Here is a 19,545-nt window from a genome sequence, read left to right on the forward strand (position 1 = left end):
TGTGCACCGACTCTCTCAGTCACACTAGCAATTAATTGAAATCAATTAAATAAAGTCACCAAATGAACATTGTCTCGCTTATCCTCGTAGTTATCACTTAATCAGTTTCCGAGAAACTTCCTTCGTAATTGCAAACCTATAAAATAAGGCATTAAGAGAAAGCAATTAAAATGTTTATTTGTACAGATGCTGGTTGTTCCACTTTTAAAACCAAACTTTCAATGCAAATCCAGAGTTTAAAGCAACAGTCTGAGATCTCGGGAAATTCTATTCTTTGAGAGGATCGATGCTACTCTTCTGTATGTACATTGAATATGACTGACTATGTAGCTAGATCATGATGGTACAGTGAGCTTAGTTAGCATAAGAGACTACTAGCCTGACTTTAAAGTCTACTGGTACCTTTAAAACTTTTTAATAATATATTACATATTTTATATTCCTTTAAATCTTTTTTCTTTTCCAGTTTTTAAAAAAATATATTAATATATTTAACTTTTCTAATATATTTTTATTATTTATTTTATTTTTAAAAATATATTTATTCCATTTTTTTCTCTTCCCTTTCATTTTCTTTCTTGCTTTCTTGCTTCCCCCATCACCTGTAGTCTATTAGTTTTAACCTCATTTTCATTGTTATCACTATATTCTTACAACTATTATTATTAGTATTTCCCCCTTTTTAAAGATTTATTACTATTACTTATTTACTTTTGCATGTCTGTGCGTGCAACCCATGTCCGATTCTAAAATAATTGGCTATAAATGTTGATGTGAACACAGCCCAAAAAAGAGAAGGGAGAAAAAAAAGAAAAAAAACATGTTATATCTTCAAAGACTGAATAGTAGCAATACAGCCAGAAAAGCTATTTCCAGCTACGCTAAGCTAACTCCCTGCATTTTGTCATTTTATATATAGGATATAGGTATGAGTGGTATTGAAAAATTTACCTAACCTTTGGCAAAACAAATTTCAAAATAGTCGTTTAACTTTATTGGAACTGTGCAGTAAAAGAAGATTTCTCCTTCCATTTGTCCTACCTGGGTATAGTTTAGAGGCCGCTGTAGGGAAGGCATGATGTGAGAAAGGCCGTCTGCTTTGAAGAGAGTCGACTCTGGTATGATGACCGTCCCGTTCACGTTGAGCGCTGTGACTGGTTTCTTGGCCAGATCGGGGGTCAGTTTAGCCAACTGAGACTCTGTCCGTTTGTTATCCATTATTTTTGGTTTACCAATCTTGACTGTGGTGGGTTTGCTCAGTGGCAAAGTGCCGAGTTCGTCCCCTTTGCCAGAAATGGCACCAGAAGTGTTGTAAATGACAGCACTGTTGCTGCAGCCCTCTATTGTCTGTTCCAAGATTGTCTGGTTGTTCATTTTGATGCGTTTGAACTTAAAGTTGCTCTCCCCGGGGTGACACCGCTCGTTGTGTTCCGTCAAGGTGTCGAACTTCTTTGTGTTAAAGTTACAGACGGCGCACAGGTACAGCGGGTTGAGAATGACGTTGGGGTGGTTGGCATCTACGTGTTCTTTGAAGGTGTTGAGGTTCTGCGTGGAGAAGGGGCAGTATTTGCACTCGTAGCCCCCCTGCTGTCTACGCTGAGGCTTTGAAATGTCTGGTGGCTCCGCTGCTGGTTTGTCAGGAGCCGTGGGGGGGTCCGAGGCCTTTCCCATTAGATCCGAGGCCATCGACAGCTCTGCTTGTGTTGACAGATCTGTATCCATAGGTTCCCCCTGAGTATGGTTCTCCGTTGTTGTCTGTCAGAAGGAGAAGGCAGAACATCACTAGAAAGTGTTTTTAAATCTGTACACAGCAATTTATTACTTGAATATCTCAATATTTATGAAACAGAAATTAGTACACATTTGCTGAACTCCACACAAAACTAAAAAGTAAAGTTTCCTAATGTATTCAAGAGAAAAAAGAATGAGGATAATTAAAATGACAAATTCAGGTGCACAATTACAAAAATCGTAAATGTTTAATTGTGCATTAAAAATCTATGATCAATTCTCCTGCTCACAAATTATTCAAATATAGTTTCATGAATTTAATCCAATCCATTGCTTCCAAACACACCATTCTGTTGTCTAACTCAGCTGCCTGACAGTGTACCTCCATGTTGTGTAACTCCTCTGCATCATCATCCAGCTCCACCATGGTTTGCTCTGGTCGGATCATGCAGGGCGTGGAGGCCTTGCGTCGACTCGACATGATGCTGGTAGATCCTGGATATTTCCTGGTACACAGCTGCCTTCACTTTGTGCTTGGCCACGGATCTTGTAAGGGCGGCTGCTGCAGAAGTTCCCAGGATGCTGGACGACTGTGAACAGACAGTCTAAGGTGCTGAAGTATCGCCAGGAGGACCGGCTTGCAGCAGAATGCAGATACAGGCCCAGGCTCCTTTTTTGTTGGAGGAGGTAGCAAGCACAGGACAGTTTCTGGGATTGGACTCGGCAGCCAAGGGCGCGTAAGAACAATCCTCCCCTGGGGTAAAATTAGTGGCTGGAGAGAGAAGAGGGCAGTGGGAGGTGAAGGTCTGCTGGAGATGGAGCTGCTGTAGTGTCGGCTGGGCTCGCTGACAGTGTCAGCTCCACTGCTGGCCAACCTCCTGGAACTGCATGACAGGACAGTACCTGGATAAGAAAAAGAACAGAAGGGCCAGAGTAAGAACACTAATTACTATAAACATTAGCAAGACATTTTCATTTTGGCCTGCTTTTGTTAAAGGCCTTTTTATCCCCTTTCTTTATTTTCCCATGACATGATCACTCAATGCAAGTCATCAAAATGCATAATACATGCACTGACTGTATAAAAATCCATGATAGAGCTATGATCCTTAATCAGTTTCCCAACTTCAATCCACTCTACATAAAAAACACACAAATTTGACGTGGGTACAGAAAAAATATAGACACTCTTTTGAAGTGCCTCTAATTGGTGTTAGAGCAAACACCATAAAAGCTAGTTTCAGTGCATCAAGAAGTGCAACATGGTGAGTTATTTAATCCAAACAGTGTCCCATGGGTCTGCAGGAAGCTACCACCCAAAAGAGACCGATCTAAAGGTGCTGAAAAACAAACAGTCAACAGATGGTGAGAGGGCTTCAAGCCTGCTTCTGAGAAGACTTGGGAAAATGGAAAGAAAATGTAGCTGGTGTGTAGGCAACAACACATCAGAGCTAAATGCAGTGAACTGAGGAGCAAAAAGCAATGGACAACAGTGGAGGATTGAAGCAGCATCACTCAGCTTAATGAGCTTTTGTTGATTAATTCTAGCATAATGTTGGAAAAGTGTGAAGATAAGACTGAACTAATAGAAACCTCCCAACGTTGTCAGAACCTCTGAACTTCCAGCAAAGTTGGAGACAAAAAGACGTCAAAAGCAATATTACCAACAATTTCAAATTAGTTACTAAAGCAAAACAAAACAAACTGGTTTGATGTGTGTTTGTGTTCTTAAAAAATGGTAAACATTAGTTGGAGACCACGTTCAACTGCTCTTGTGTTTTTTTATGCTGTTAAAAAACAAAAATGCACATTTACAGTGGGGTGACAAATTAAAGGAAAAAGCTGAAGCTTTGACCCACATAATGAGGGAGTCCAATGCCTTTACAGTGATCACTCTCCACTACCATCATCAAAACACCGAATGAGGGAATGTCTTTTGGGAAAAATGGCGCTCTGTCCCTCCAGTAGAGTTCCATAGACTTGGAAAATCAAAGCAAACGGGTATTAAGGCTGTTCTGATGGCACATGGTGGCCCAACACCTTATAAAGACACTTTATACTGGTTTTTCCTTTAATTTGTCACCCATCTTTCTGTATACATAACTTGAATAATTATCTATTTGCTCATCAGAAACATATTGATTCAACATCAATAGGAAATGACAGGTATAATGACAGTTTGTCTTGGCCATCAGAAGTGGCAGCTGTATTCTTGCTTCAAAGAACAGATGGATTTTTTTTTCGACTTTTTCTAAATTTAAAGTCTCTAAAAACACTCTGTGGTGCAGAAACTTTTAACATCACAGTCTTCTCACTGCGATTTGACAACGTAGCTGGTATGCAAATTTATGCAGCTGACAGGTCCGCTGTCAGTAAGACAAGTTGTCCTGAGAAATATTGACTAATCATAAAATCACATTGTGCTGCCAAGTGTGAATAAAGTGAGAAGCCGGTGATAAAGCAGCTTCAGATACATATCTTAAAAAGGCATGAGCTGCCTTATTTGACTTTTTGCTGAAATGACACCTTCATTAAGAAACAGCAGCTATAAAAATTTTTTTTAAAAAAAACAGAAGTGAAGGGAGAGTGAGTGGCGGAACTTTCCTGAGGTAACACTGTAATGACTGGAGGGAGAGAAGCTTATCTGGCTGAAAAAGTCTATTGATATTCTGGAGGCCTCACGCAGAAGCTTCATCCTCATATTCACAAGAGCAAAAATCAAATGAGTCGATGCAGCAGTGGGGCTCTTTTATCAGGACATTATGAGGTGAAACCAAGTAAGCACAGAGGACGAGGCAAAGTCCTCTTTCAAAGTACAATTTCATCTAAACACCATTTAAATATGTGAGGCTTACAAGTAAATATGGTTGGAAGAAATGTAATGAGTATTATAGAGTGAAGCTGCAAGGTAGGGCAACAGTGAGTTGTTGAAGAGTATAGCTTTAGGGTCTTCTGTCAGCTCTGGATATGAGGTCTGTAGCCTGTAATCACTTAAGAGTGTCACACACTTAATTTGGACTTTCCAACAGCCACATAAATCAAATGGCAGCGTCCCCTTCAAGGCCCGAACGCTGTCATTTGCCAGTCGACTCATTGTCCCGAGATATCTCAACTCCTCAAACAACCCACTGAGGCATCATTAAAATGCAGACTCATTACCATGGTGTCGCTATAGCAACTGTGGACGTAGAGCTGTAGTCAAGCGGCTGCTACATCCGTGTCACTGACAGAGGCTGTATATACAGGCATCACCCGGCTGCATGTGGGACTGTGTCTGATGTTTGTTGGAGGCAAGAAAAAGTAGAAATCCTCAGGAAATTAAACAATTCCGCAGAAGTAAATATCAGACTGTGTGTTTGGATCAATTAGGGAATCCCATTCCTGCATGATGCACAGAGTGGTGCGTTTCTTAAAGCATTTCCTGAGCCTGACTAGCACAGATTCGATGAGGAAGCACAATGAGAGGGCACTGTGGTTCCAGGCTTCTTGATTCTTCCAGTCACCATACTTTTGGATGCTGAATAGATTTAAACAGCAGAGACAACAACACTACAGTGTAAATATGGTGCTGAAGGATATTGGTACACCACCGGTGTCCCTCAAAGTCTCGCTTTGCCCCAAATCCAGCAATCGAGCAAACATCTGGTAAAAAGGAGTGGAAGCTGCATCTGTCAGCTGCAGCTGAAGTGCCACTTCATATGACCTGCTGAACTTCTGCTGCCTCACCACTGACACAGCCTGAACACTTATCCAATGTGCTGATGGGCAATTGAGGCAGCACAGAAGAGAGAAATCAACCAGCTGCAGATGCATTTTTACCTCCTACTGCCATGTTGAGCCCACACAAACAGAGCAGAGAGAAGATGAGCAATTCCATTTATGCAACATATGTATTAGTAAGTTACAGCAACTGCTATATGGCTTAATCAGTCTGTGTTGCTCATAAAAGCTGCCGCTGGCTCCTCAAAAATTTGCTCCCAGTCATCGGATGACATCAGACGCCGGTTTGCATAATAACAAGGTGCCTACTGGGTTATTTATTTATAAAAATATAAAATGTTCACAACAAGTCAGATTTTGAGCAGAGGCTGACTCAGAATAGAGAAAAAAACATCTTACACAATGTAAACACAAACAGCTCTGCAGTTTGAGTTGTTGCAGTGAAGTCAAACGTGTGTGCTGACTGTCTCAAACAAAGAGAAAAGCCTGGGTAAATCCTGAGGAACTCTGAGGATGTTCTGGCACAGCCTCTTCCTCTCTCTACTCTGTCATTTTCAGAGGAGGAGGAGGGAGGAGCTGGTCTCCTGCTGCCTTGGCTGCGTACTTGGGAGCCCTGAATGCCATCATGGAAAAGAGGAGTGAGATTAATAACCATGGCAATGTAGAACTCTATTCAACAGGGCCTAAAACTTTATCTAACTTGTATAATGCCTTTATAACACCATTACCAATAGGCTCCTGTCCCACAATTGAAAAAATAATTGCTTGGTGTCCTTGAGAGAATTCCTTTTAGTCTGTGCAGTACCATTTTTGGCTGTAAACATCTCTGCTGTGAGGCTGAAAGAAATGTGCTCAAATAATGTTTCGGGCTGCTACTCGGCTTTCCACATGACGGTTTACGCTTCAACAGTAAAAATGTTAATTAAATGAGGACTTTGCGCTCAAACTTGGCTACTTTCTAAACCCAGGTCAAGCAGCCAGTCGTCCACCTGTTCGTTAGTGTGTCTAACCTAGTCAGCCAGTCAGCTTCTGTGTGCAGAGTGAGCTCAGCGCCGGAGCCACAAACTCCCCACTGTCTGGATGCTCATTAAACTTGTATGAATACACAGCCTGGCAGCCCCTTGCCTGCCCGTCTGTACTTTCCTGTTGTCTGGCTGTCTGTCTGATTGGTGCATTATATTAGTGGAACCGTCTTTCTGAAGGAGTTATGTTTATTGCTGCCAGGCAGGAGATACATTTATCAGCTCTGACAGTAATCATTTTAAGCTACACGCTGGCATACATACTGGGGAGAAAACAGGGGAAATAATTACATACCCTGCTTACCACTGAGGCAGTCTAATGTATGAATACAGACAGATGATCCAATATGACAGAAAAATAATGGTGCTATAGGAAGGACATCCATCCAAACTGCAATGAGAAGGGAATGACACTGAACAGATGAGTCACGGCAGCACGCTCGACTCAGCTCCTATTTCTGGGTGTCATTAATGTAATCTCAACGTGGTGTTGGGGATAAAAGTGTCTCAGATTGCAAAAAAGTGTTGTGGAAAGCAGTGAGGATTCTGCTGCAGCTATCACAACCACACAACTGCTGTGCCAACTTGTCAATACCTGTGCTCCTGGCTAAATGTGCTCATGATGATGTGGTAATTAGAAAGGAACTTTTCTTATAGATCACTATGGCAACTGCAGTATATCTGCCTCATAGGTTAAGGTAAAAGGTTGCACATCTATTATCTGTTTGATAATAGCAAGTTCAGTGACTATGTTATATAATATAATATAGAAGTTACATAATGAAGGCAGACTGATGTACTGATTCTCTAGCAAGGCCTTGCACTGCCTGAAATGGGAAACAATACGCCGCAGCTTTCTCCTGGACAACCTCAACAAAGATTGAGCTGAACAACCAGCAGCAGACTGTGGTGGGGCTCAGTGTCGCTGGTGAACAAAGAATAAAGCTGGAGAAACGAATGTAGCCACAGAGCCAGCAGAGGGCCAGAGTTTGTAGGCATGCAGTCACACACACACACACACACACACACACACACACACACACACACACACACACACACACACACACACACACACACACACACACACACACACACACACACACACACACACACACACAAAGGCATACGAATGGCAACCTTTGCGGCTCGTGCACTTGAAGCCATGCATGAAGTACAAACCAGCGACTCACACCGGAGCTTGAGAATAACAAGCAAAAAGGCAGCACAAAAAAACCCACAAGCTGCATCACCACCGACTGCAACGATGACACAACTTTACTTTAACAAAAAAAAAAAAACTCTGAAACTCAATCACACATTTCATACGACAAAAAACACATTGCACGGAGGGAGTGCACATGCTGCTTTGTTGGCTTCGCTGTGCGGGGTGTGTTCCTCTCGCTGCCTTGTTTTGAGTGTGTTTTCCCTCCTGACTGCATGTTCCACAAGTCAGCCACTGCAGTGAGGAGGACAGTGTGCGTCTGACTTGTGTGGGAGAGGAGAAGCACCACCACCATTAATACAACGTGTCCCAGCAGGAGGGGGAAGAGGCAGAATTTCGGACCGTTGCAGAATTAATTTAAATCTCATCACGCGGCTCCTCAAGAGCGAAGCAAAGTGCTGCACTGTGTTTGAGTGCCTGCTATGTTCTGCATAGCAACAGAGCAGCACTACTTTTTGCTGGGGTATAAAGACTAGACATGGATTAATGATGGAAACAGTCATTTTGCTACTGAGGCCATTAACTATCTGATCAATAATTAAAACAATACATCAGATAATCTAAGTGTTTTTAACGGTACATGTGCCGTGAACTGTGACTGGAATAGTGTACAGTGTGGCACATTTTAGAGAGGAAAAATGAACTTCATCCCATTTTTGTTCCAACTAGGACTAAGGAATATTTGCATTTTCTAAAATATGCCAAGCATACCTTTGGCAATTCAGCTAAGCTCAAAATTATTCATGCACATTACAAATTTTGATTTATATATAGGTTTCTTCTGGCTGGAGATGACGTATATAAGATAAAAAACACAGCAATACAAGATATTAATGACAATTTTTAACTATTGCCATGTCCAAAATTATTCATATTCCTTAATATTTTTGCATTTAGACAAAAATATATTGTTTCTGTAGTGTTCCTAATGACCCCTGTAATCTCTGCCATGTTCTACAGCATTCTAATACACAATAAACTGAGAATATCTGATGCCACAGTTCTCTAGTCAGTCACTGGCTCACTTCAAGTTCTGGCCAAAACCAAAGAGCTCAGTGTGTTTGCTATTAGGGTCCATTACTTCGAGAGCTGCACTTTGTGGCTGGTCCCAAGACAGGAAAAGGATACAACGCCATATCCAAATATTTTCACACAGTGCAAAGCATTTTCAAAAAGTACGAGGAATTCCACACTGTGTTGAATCTAAAATTTTTGGTAGGAAGTGAAATGTGACCTCTGCACCGACAAAAGTGGTAGTGAAAGAGGATCCAAGGATCACCGCCATGCCATCCTGATGGATGTGAATAATTATGGTACCAACATCTCAACAACATATGCTGCACAAGGATGGTCACCATGCGTGTAGATCAAAGAGCGGTATACAAAAGCTTCACTGCCTCAGCAAAAACAATACACCAAAAAACAAACAAACAAGGATGGTATAAACAGCATCATGAGAAAAAAGAGTTACATTAAGATCAAGCATCAAACCTCTCAACAAGACAATGATGGTGAAAAATAAAGCCAATATAGTCAAGAAATGGTTAATAGAAAACGTTCTGGAGCAGAGCAGAGACCCACTGACAAATCTGTGAAGGGATCTGAAGACCAGAGTGACAGTAAGAAAGCATTCTGACCACAAAAACCACTGCAAGTTAGGAGCGGTCCAAAATCACAGCTGCATAGCAAATATAAGCATCGTTTGCCTGCTCTGGTAGCAGATTAAGGCAGGGAAAGGGGGTATGAGTAATTTTGGACATGGAGGTTTTTCGTAAAAAGCTTAGATATAGTTAAAAACGTCTCTTCTCGATTGTCTATGGTCATTTCCTGCCAGAAGAAACCTATTAGTCGAATAAATAAAAACACTATAAATCACAAGTTGGCATAGATATGAATAATAATGAGTGTAACTGCATTAACATAATAAAACAGACATGGATCTTAGCACATGATTCGATCACATCAGCCAACTGCAGTGAAAGCGTCATGAAAGTGTCAAATATACCACATTTTCCCTGAAATGAGCACTTCTACCGCTACAGTATTTTCCTCAGTCTACAAAACCTGCAGGGACTCAAAAGCATTTCTGCAAAAGTCACACATCCATCAACCTTTATGACAACTTGCCAGACTTTCACATAAAAGTTCCAGAAAACTTGCCTGATCATCAGTGCTGTGACCTTATTCAATCTTTCAGCTCTGTAAAAGACACAGTGGCCCACATAAAGCCGTCAGCAGGCCGCACTGGACGAGTCTTTCATTTAATCTGGTTCATACAAAAATCCAACTCCGGTCTTGACGTTGCCAGACCTGAACGCAGATGCACTGTCACACGCACAAAGGGCAAACCATAAAAATATCCAAGTGTCACCCACTCTGCGGCTGATGGTTGTGTTACTATGGCAACACTGTAACCAACAGAAATCGTGCATGGATGTGTGCTTGCATCCAGGCGTAGAAACCCCGCAGAGGTCAATCAGTGTCACGACAGCAGCGATGTTTAAAATCCAGCTGAACTTTGTGGGTTTTTTTCTGCCTGGCTGTGAGGTTTAGACCATATATTACATATTTTGGAAGAATATCATTTGGGAGTCAGCATTATTTGACACTACATCGTATTTTCAAATGGTTTTGTGAATATTCAGAAATGAAAAATTCAGCATTGCAGCCCAGCAATGGACTTAAAACAAGCTATTTAAAAAACTCAGGAGTTGGCTCAGGTTGGGCTTTACCTGCTGCAAGTCAGGAACTGTCATGTAGATAACACATATACTGTTGTGCAACATCTAAAGCTGTCTCATTGCAGTGCGATACTGCGACCCTCCTGCAAACTCACAAAGTGACCCCGGTGACGAAGGCCAACACTCAACCAGCATTCATCTGAAACTGCAAGAAAGAATAAAAAGCAGGAACAATGTGTACCATGGAGTTTCATTTGAACAAATGATGAAATGTTCTTATTGAACATTTTCATACAGGTTCAATGATAATGGGCCCCTTGACTTGGTTGCATGGTCCCGTTTGCACCCCTCTTATCCACTAGCTCTTCTCTTTCACTCTCCCTCCTGGCATTGTGCAAAGCCAGCCAGTCCAACTGATAACAGTGCATTACTCTTGTTTGGAAATTATAATGACAAATTTTAAGGGCATTAAAAACATCTTAAAATGCTCTTGCAGGGTATTATAGCTAGGTAGGGTGAAATGTGACTTTTTAGTTCAGGAAAATCCACTGTGGAACCCCAGTCGACTGGTGTAAAGGTCATCTTGCACCAAACCCACAGCGTGCGAATTAGGTCAACTGAGGGAAAAATGAGAATGTTGCAAAACTTCATTCCAAAGTTCACTACACTGTAATCACCACATATTAAATCATATTCCAATGCACTGTGATGTAATGTTTGTACACAGTATGTGCTTTACATGCATGCATGAGAGGCAGACAAGGATTTATGTCAGAACTATACTGCCAAGTCCAAATGAGAAAGACTGGGGAGTATTTTGTGTTTGTCATGAGCCTCCGCGAGATTCAATGCTCCTGTGCAGCTGGATTTCCCACCTGTCAATCTCTGCCTTCCCTGCAGTAGGTGTGGCTTGTGAATTATCTCCAGCCTTCCCTCATTGGTCTGCGGCTGGCAGGAGGGGTGTGTCTGAGCTCTGCCACTGGCTGACGTGGTTGCAGTGCAGAAGGCCTTTTAGTGAGCGCTCTCTCCTCTTTCCTCATGTCCCTTTTTTTTCCCCCCTCCAAACTTGAATTTGGAGGACACATTAGGATGGGAGCAGAGCAGCCAGTCTGCACACATGATCAGGAACCAGTGGCCTACATGACATACTGACTTACATGCATTAGTATGAGGCTAACTTTTTCCAAGTTTCATGTGCTGGTTTGATTTCACCAGAGTATTTATTTTGTCAACAGCAGAAGTAGATTCAAGTCCTACCACACTGCAGTGACTGTGAGAAATGAGTGGTGGATGACTGGGTACTTTAATACATGCTTACACATGCAGAAGCACGCTGCTGTACGAGCTGATATGCACCCATATGCTTAAATAGTAATCAATGCTGCAATGAAGCAGCGTTGTTCATGAAATGACTGACTGCAGACACTAACGGAGGGGTGCAAGGTCCTCTCCCACACTCACACCCTTATCTCGCAGTCTCAATGTGAGGCCATCTCTTGTTTCTCATTCACACTGCTTAGACATTCTGACTCTAGTGTCTTCTTTCTCTTCTTTGTCACTCTCTGGCTCTCCGTGACACCTTTAGTTTAGGCTTGAATTTACAGCATGTTAAGTACCACAGAGGTACGCTCAATTCTTCCTATCTATCTGCGATTTTTCTGATAAGATCGCCAAAGGGAACTGGCTGGTGACACCATATCAAGTGCAGCTTTAGAGGCTGGGGATTGCCTTAGTGGACACATAAAACCGCCATACGTAAGATTGCTGTGACCTTTGGTGCCTCTTTACCTGGAAACGCTGCTGCCGTGGTGGAAGGTTTCCAGGAATCCTACCAGGTACTGAGCTAGCACGTCGGCCTGACACCAACGTGGAGTTGCTTGTACAGGTTCAGGTGTATGTGTGGCTCCATCAGCTTCTCACATTCTCACTATGTTATCGTCTTTCATCACTCTCGGTGCCATTCAATTGTCTCTTCCTCTGTATCACTCTGTCTCTCTCAGACATCCCATCTGTCCCTGTGCAACTCCTCTTCCCTATCTAATTGTCTCCTTCCCTCCTCATCATCACACTCCCCCTCTCAGCCCCACCTACAGGTGATGAGCTCATCTCTGTGGTTGCCTTAGTCACCTACCAACACGCAGCAAGAGGAGAAGACCTGAACCGACGAAAAAAAACAAAACAACAACGCTGGAACAAAGCACAGCGTAGATGTTGGTGATGTCATCAGAGAGCCGAGCTGAGCACGACAGGCCGGGATGACAACAACCTCCGTCCTCCAACCCCTGATGACTCATTCCAGTGTTTCACCAAGAGAACGGACAGCCATTATATAGCTCAGGACTGGATGTGGAAGTGTGATGGTTGGGAAATACTGAAAATCCACCATCGGTTAAGTAGCGCAACTCTAAAAATAAAAGTTCTCAGCTCAAAACTATACATATGCAATAAATTTATGCTTTTGTGTCATATGCAGCTTTAAGTATATCTGTTTGAAATGCCTCCACAAGTATGAAGAGTATCACTTCCTGCTATAAAAAACAACCACAAGCCAAATATAAACAGCTAGTTTAAGCAAGCCACTGCACCATGTAAAATGTCCCATCACTACAACCTCCCAGTACCCGTGTCCTAATAAAAATGAAGGCAAAGATCTGAAGATTTTTTTTTTTTTTTTTTTTTTTTTTAACAAAGATCGTTTTATGAGTTAGCCATACTACAAAATGAGCTGAGTGAGGAGTCTAGAGACAGCCGCCTGTGCATGCCATTTTCTATCATTTCAGCTATTGATCAGTGCTGGACAGCTAGCGCTAGCAGATGATAATAACTGGAATGCATCTGGTATATATCACAAGAATATATTTTATTCACTTCAATTATCTCATCTTTGGACATTATAAGTTGAGCAACTTTTCATTTAAATTATGTTTCATAGTATAATTTACACTTCATTGTGTATTTTGTATCTTAGTATATTTTTCTATTATATTCATATTATATCTTTAATTTTTATAGTGTGGTGAGTCACTTTACTCTTTCTGCTTGCTACTGTAACAACACAATTTCCCCTTGGGGATCATTAATTTTATTCTATTCGATATAGCTGATGTTTTTGTTTATCAGAATTGAAAACTACACGGCAATCACCATCTGTAATCCTGTAATGTGATTTAATAATGTAATGATTAGATTACTGAAAAAGTAAGTTAGGTATTCAAGCAAAACTAACAGCTCACTGGTCAAAAGTCTGTGGCTCAATTAAGCAATTACTTTGAATTATTCTATTATTATTCTGAAGCCCCGAGTGTACAGTTTACTCTGAGACTTCTCGACTCAATCCATCTTGGCTTGAACATTGAACGGATCAAACATTAGCAACATGCACATCACACATACTACCTGCCAACTGTCCGCCTTCGTTTAGAAGAATTTCTCAGTAAAAAGGTGCTTCCCTGTCAATCTCCTGCTCCAGATTAGTTTGTTAGCAGCCAGACAACATTATGAGATCTAGCCAGCATGATTGACACATGTAACATCTGTCATTAGAAAGGCTCAGATATCACATGCCCTTTACACAAATCATATTAGACTATACAGTACACGACTAAAATCATTGTCACAAACTAGTTCCGATATCACTTGAGTAGTGGCATTAATTTGACATTACCACTGCAAAACACACCTTTGGGTTTGCTTTGATTTGGAACAGCTTGTGTACAGGCTGTCTGACTAAATCTGTCTAAACGGGGAGGTCTTTCTGTTTTCATCAAAATTCCCCGCTCATAATTTGACATCAATTCTTAATGCTAAGTGATTCTACTTTTTTACATCTAAATAAATGTGACAGATAGGGTCTTGTTCATTTTCTACCGTCTGACTACAGCAAACAAAGCAGACGCCTCTGGAAACAAACAGAGCGGATCGCCTCACAGCTGGATGTTTTGGCTGTGACATTCTAAGAGGTCACAGTACATTGAGGAAGACTGCACAGTAGGGCAAGATTGGAGGGGGAAAAAAATCACTTAGATGAGGTTGGATTTTATTTTTTCGTGCTACCTCTTCAATAATATTAGCAGCTGAAAACCTCGTTGTAAATAACCAAATGGTTTCTAGGCTGCACGAAGCGTTTTTCCCTGCGAAAAATTCTCTCTCTACCTATTGCTGTCACTGTTGTTATTGACAACAAGGTATGATGCTGACATCTGTGCATTTCTCTAATCCCCAGAGCAATGCTGAGAACAACAACCCCCCCCGAAAAACATTTAAACACAGACAGACTTAATCTTGCATCTGTCAAACTGTAAAAACAATTTGGTAATGTTGTCCCATATACCTGACTCTGGACAACAGTAGGGAATTTAAATCACTTCTTTCTAGTGCACTGTCTTATAACAGTCAATTTGTTTGAGGAAAAAACATGAATAATTCAAAAACAATTCTCATTTAATGTAAGAGAGTTACATGGCAATGTTAATTTGGTGATTTCTTCCATACTAATACAACCCATTTTAGCTGTACGTCCCACATTATTTTGTAAAACATAAAAGCCTGGCTACACAGCTGTCTGTGCGTAATTTAAAATGTGACTGTGTGCTTTCATCATCACAAGCAGGTATACGCTTTGATTGCTGAGCTCCCAATAAAAATTATCTGGCTGTCATTCCAAATTATATAACATTAGCGTCTGATTTGGCAGATCACAAGTGGAAAGCATGTGAAGAACAAACATGAGCCAAATTCCTCTTCACATGGAAAGAGCAGGAGTGCATGGCTTAGTGAGCAGAGCCAAGTTTATCCCCAGAGGAGTCGCTGGTAACGGGCCTGACAGGAGGGTTAACTGCACTGTGATCAAAACCACTTGCATCTTTCAGGGGAGGAGGGTGGGACTGTTGATCAGAGAATATCTAGAAATACAAAACATCAGGTCATCCCGGAGCTGAGAGAACGTCGTCTGACGAACGAGATATTCCATCAGATACACTAACATACAAAAAAAAGCACCATCTTAACAGGTACGCAACACCTTTTTTTCAATTCTTGGCCCAATTGTAGGGAAATCTGAGACTGTACATCAGTGCACAGGTGCTCTAACTATCATCTCTAAATGATTTCCACTTTAATTTCAGTCTCCATGCTGATAGTCAACATGTAACTGGGAGTCAGCTGGTCTTACTGTCCTCGAATGTCTCCATTCTTGGAAATGTCAGTCATGCGTTACTTCATCGTCACCACCAAACAGTATTTATACTGTGTGTGCGTTGTTAATTACAGACTTGAATCAAGCTATTACTGTGTCAGTACACAAAACCAAACAGAATGATTACACATGCCCGATGTATGGGAGTTTGAATGGAAGCGCTTGTTTTATTTCCCACCCTGCAAATCTAATACCAGCTCTCTCTTTTCGCAGTTAGAATTTGTATTACTAACTGCACAGAATTCATTGGGATTACTTTTATGTATTGTTGTGGTGATAAAAACTGAAATGATTGAATAACAGGAAAAATTTTGCATTTTACTGCAACACTGACAGAGAAGCTCTATTGAAATAAGCTCAGTGCCTCAGACATTTAAATATGCCAATCTGAGGTATTTCACAATAGTGTCTACTTGATGTTAAGGGGAGTGTGCAGATGCTGTTAAATTCCAGATCAGATTTAATGATGACATCCACCTTATAGGAAGGCTTACAGAAGCTAGAAAGAAACGTAATGGCATGATCAGCCAGTCATATGGCAGTGTACCGTTTCTGTGATTCACTGTGATAGGATGCCTGAAGAGAAATGACAGAGTGGGGGGACAAATTAAAAGAAAAACCTGAACTTGTGACCCTACAGTTGGAGGGGTCAGGTGGCTCTGTTTGTTGGAATGATTTGGAGTCCCTGCAAATTAAGATATCTTTATCCTCTGATGGATCATTTTTATCTTGCAGGGTGACAGTGTTACAATCCACAGGGCATTAAGGGTCACTGGGCTCAGCTTTGGGCTTCGTGGTCCACTAGATTTTTATACAATTCAACACTTATAGGAGAATTTGGGCTGATGTATGAGACAGTGCTCTTTACTACCAACATCAAAACACCAAATGAGGGGGTATACTTTGGAACAATAAGGATTTTTCCCTCTCTGGCATGTGGTAACCAACACCATAAGAAGCTGCCTTTTTCATTCAATTTGTCAACCATTTGCTCATTGGGCTACATTTAAAGGAGAATTTCTGTGAATTTATTCACTTATAATCATGACATGTACTGTGCAGATGAAATTATTTGCAAATAATCACATATTTGCCCCTAAGACATTGCATATTCCATATATTGAACGTAGGTTCAATCCACCTGCATGTTTTTTTTTTGTCCCCACCGAACAAATAAAGTTTTCTGAATTGAACTGAATTGAATAAATAAACTCAACCACCACCACTACTCCTCCCAAATAAAATACTGGGTGCATTAAGCACACAGTGGAGGCTGCTTACAGTTGGTGCACTAAGCCAAGTCGACTTTCTGAATTTGATTTAAGAAAAAAAAAAAAAAAACACCACGCCTGACTTTTACCACAACCTAATGCTTCAGTCTGTGTCTGAATATATTGTGTTTCTTATCTAACCATGTTGCTAAACTCACGTACAGTCACTTCCGAGCCATTTCAGCACCTTATGAACATTATTAGTTTATCCAAGGTGCCTTAAAATGCCCCAAGGAGACGAATAAAGTTTTCTGAATTGAACTAAATTGAATGAAGAAACCTAACAACCAACATCACTCCTCCAAAATAAAATACTGGATGCACTAAGGATACAGTGGAGGCTGCTTAGAGGTTGTGCACAAAGTGAAGTTTATTTTCTGAATTTAATAAGAACAAATAAATAATTAACAAAAAAACGCACCACACCTGACTTTTAAAGCAGTCTAATGCATCTGAATGTATTGTGTTCCTTATTCAACCATGCTGCTAAACTCATGAACCATTTTTGGCACATTACGTAGGTTCTTGGTTGATCCAGTGGACCTTAAATTGCTCCCATGGGACAAGCAGTTATTTTTTTTTATTTAATTGAAATTAATAGATAAAGCCAACAATCACTACTCCTCAAAAATAAAAGGACACAGAAAACTCTAATGGAAGGAGGTTACAGTGGGTGGCCTGGGTTCATGAGCAAAGCTGGTTGTCTGAATTTCAAAAATAAATTAAAAATAAATAATAATAAAACAAACCACACCTGATTCCTACAGCAGTCTAATGCATCTGAAAACATTGTGTCCCTTACTTAAACTCATGTACAGTCACTTTGGCACCTACAGCCACCGGTGCTCCTCCAAAATAAAACCCCGGGTGCATTAAGGACACGGAGCTGTTCACAGTCGGTGCACTGAGCAAAGTTGATATTCTGAACTGAAAAATAAATAAAAAATGAACCACCACGCCTGACTTTCCAGCAGTCTAACGCTCCAGTCTGTCTGCAGTGAGGTTTCAGAGGGAGGAGGAGGAGGAGGAGGCATCACCAGGGGTAACGTTCCGCCTACATCTCACAGAGTGGCACAAATCAAAGTCTATAAACAACGTCGGAGTCCAAAAGTTGCGCTCCAACCTGAGCTGAATGTGAGCGGCTGCACCGGCCGGCCTGCGCACTTTTGCGGCCGTTTCCAGCGGTCCGACTCCGAGATGTGACAGAGGGGCGCAGAAAAACACTCTCCCCAAATGTTCCCCCCTTCTCGCCATCGACGTAACAACATGTCGGCAAAGGACGGCCATGTTTTGCTGGTTATGTCGACACGGGGAGGAGGAAAAGTAGACACGATGTCCGTCTCTGCCCGCCGCCCGCCGCCGCCGAAACGCAGCCGAGACAAACTTGAACACCGGCGGCGAAAACGTCCAATTAACAACTTGGCGGAGACGTTGCGGGTCTCAGGTGTTGTTTGCGGGGGCAGGCAAAGTTCATGCGGCGAGACAAGTTAAAATATTTATCCGGAGGCGTGGGGCTGTTTGGGAGCCACGCAAAAGCCACGAGTGGGGCTCGAACAGGCGTTTTAACTTGCGGGGGGGGGGACTTTTAGGTGAAGCGAGTAAAACAGAGGAAGAGTTGATCCGTTTCTTACCTGCCCTCCGTTTATTTTGGCGCGACGCTCAGGTGGTGTCGGTCCGATTCCCAAAGCGGCTCCTAAAGCCCGAAATCGGTTCGGAGCGCCGAGGTGGCGTCGCGGCGGCCCAATAACCGAGCAGACAACAGGCGACAGGAAAGAAAAAATTGGCGATCACAAGGAGGATCTACGCCAAAAGCCACATGATCGCCGACGTCAGAGTACGTATTTGCATGCCGTACCGAAGCGCCGGTGTCCGTCCGTAGCGGGTCCATGGTGCCGCAGCCGGGAAAAGTTTTAGCGGCGGAAAGCGGGAGAAAGTGAAGCAACTCTCGGTTCAGACAGCCGCAGAGGAGCCGGTGTCTCCATGAAGCCCGGAAAAATGAATGAGCTGCGTCTTGTCGCTGTCAAGTTGCCCCCCTTGCGCTGATGCCTGCTGCCTCTCCGCTCCGAGCTAATTGGATATTAAAGCATCCGAGGGGGCGTCGGTTACCCCCACAGTTCCTCCCTCTCCCCGGCCGAGTCTCCCCGCCCACCCCGGCTCCTCTATCTCTCCGTGTGATGTGAGGTGTGGAGCTGCTGCAGTGCTCCCAGCTGGAGGCCTCTCCTCTCCTCTCCTGTCCTGTCAGGTCCTGCAGAGGAAACCTGCACCCACCTCCCGCCTTCTGCATCACACTCACAAAAAACACACATCTGGATCTGCATAGGTTAGTTCGAGGTCAGCTGATAGTCACAGCTTCTGTTGGTGAGAAGTGCCCTCAAATGACACGCACACAGCAAACACACAACAGTGACCTCCACTGGATCCACCTCAGAACTGATCCTGACCTTGGCCGTCAGCATGCATCACATCCTCCTTATATCAATATTAAATGATTTGTGCAAAAAAAAAGACAAAAACAAATCTGCAGTGATTCTATCCACGCACTCAGCTGTTTTTAAGTAGAAAATGCTCCATGATTACACATGAGAAGTGGTGTTTTATTAAAGTTGAAGGTCTGTAAAGCCAGTTAACCAAATAATTCAGGCTTATTTCAGTGAGTCTGACTTAATTTCAGGTTATTTCAGCTCCAGAAAGCAGAATTAACCTG

The 19,545-nt window shown here is 42.1% G+C and overlaps 1 protein-coding gene across 3 annotated transcripts in view; it reads right to left on the reverse strand.

Annotated features, from left to right (window-relative positions):
• The window catches only part of zhx2a (zinc fingers and homeoboxes 2a), a 28,253-nt gene extending 9,351 nt beyond the window's left edge, over nucleotides 1-18,902 (reverse strand). Inside the window, exons 1-3 of one of the 3 annotated variants that reach the window (XM_055013640.1) lie at nucleotides 18,697-18,902; nucleotides 2,114-2,634; nucleotides 1,042-1,755 (exon numbers count right to left, since the gene is read on the reverse strand). In XM_055013640.1, coding sequence (XP_054869615.1) covers nucleotides 1,042-1,755; nucleotides 2,114-2,212 — 813 coding nt within the window. In that variant the 5' untranslated portion in view covers nucleotides 2,213-2,634; nucleotides 18,697-18,902. Of the gene's footprint in view, nucleotides 1-1,041; nucleotides 1,756-2,113; nucleotides 2,635-12,164; nucleotides 14,140-18,472 lie in introns of those variants that run through there. The other 2 variants (XM_023276870.3, XM_035951280.2) reach the window with 2 other exon arrangements.
• Nucleotides 18,903-19,545: the final 643 nt, after the last annotated feature.

The sequence above is a fragment of the Amphiprion ocellaris genome, chromosome 9, assembly GCF_022539595.1.
Source record: "Amphiprion ocellaris isolate individual 3 ecotype Okinawa chromosome 9, ASM2253959v1, whole genome shotgun sequence".
NCBI lineage: Eukaryota > Metazoa > Chordata > Actinopteri > Pomacentridae > Amphiprion > Amphiprion ocellaris.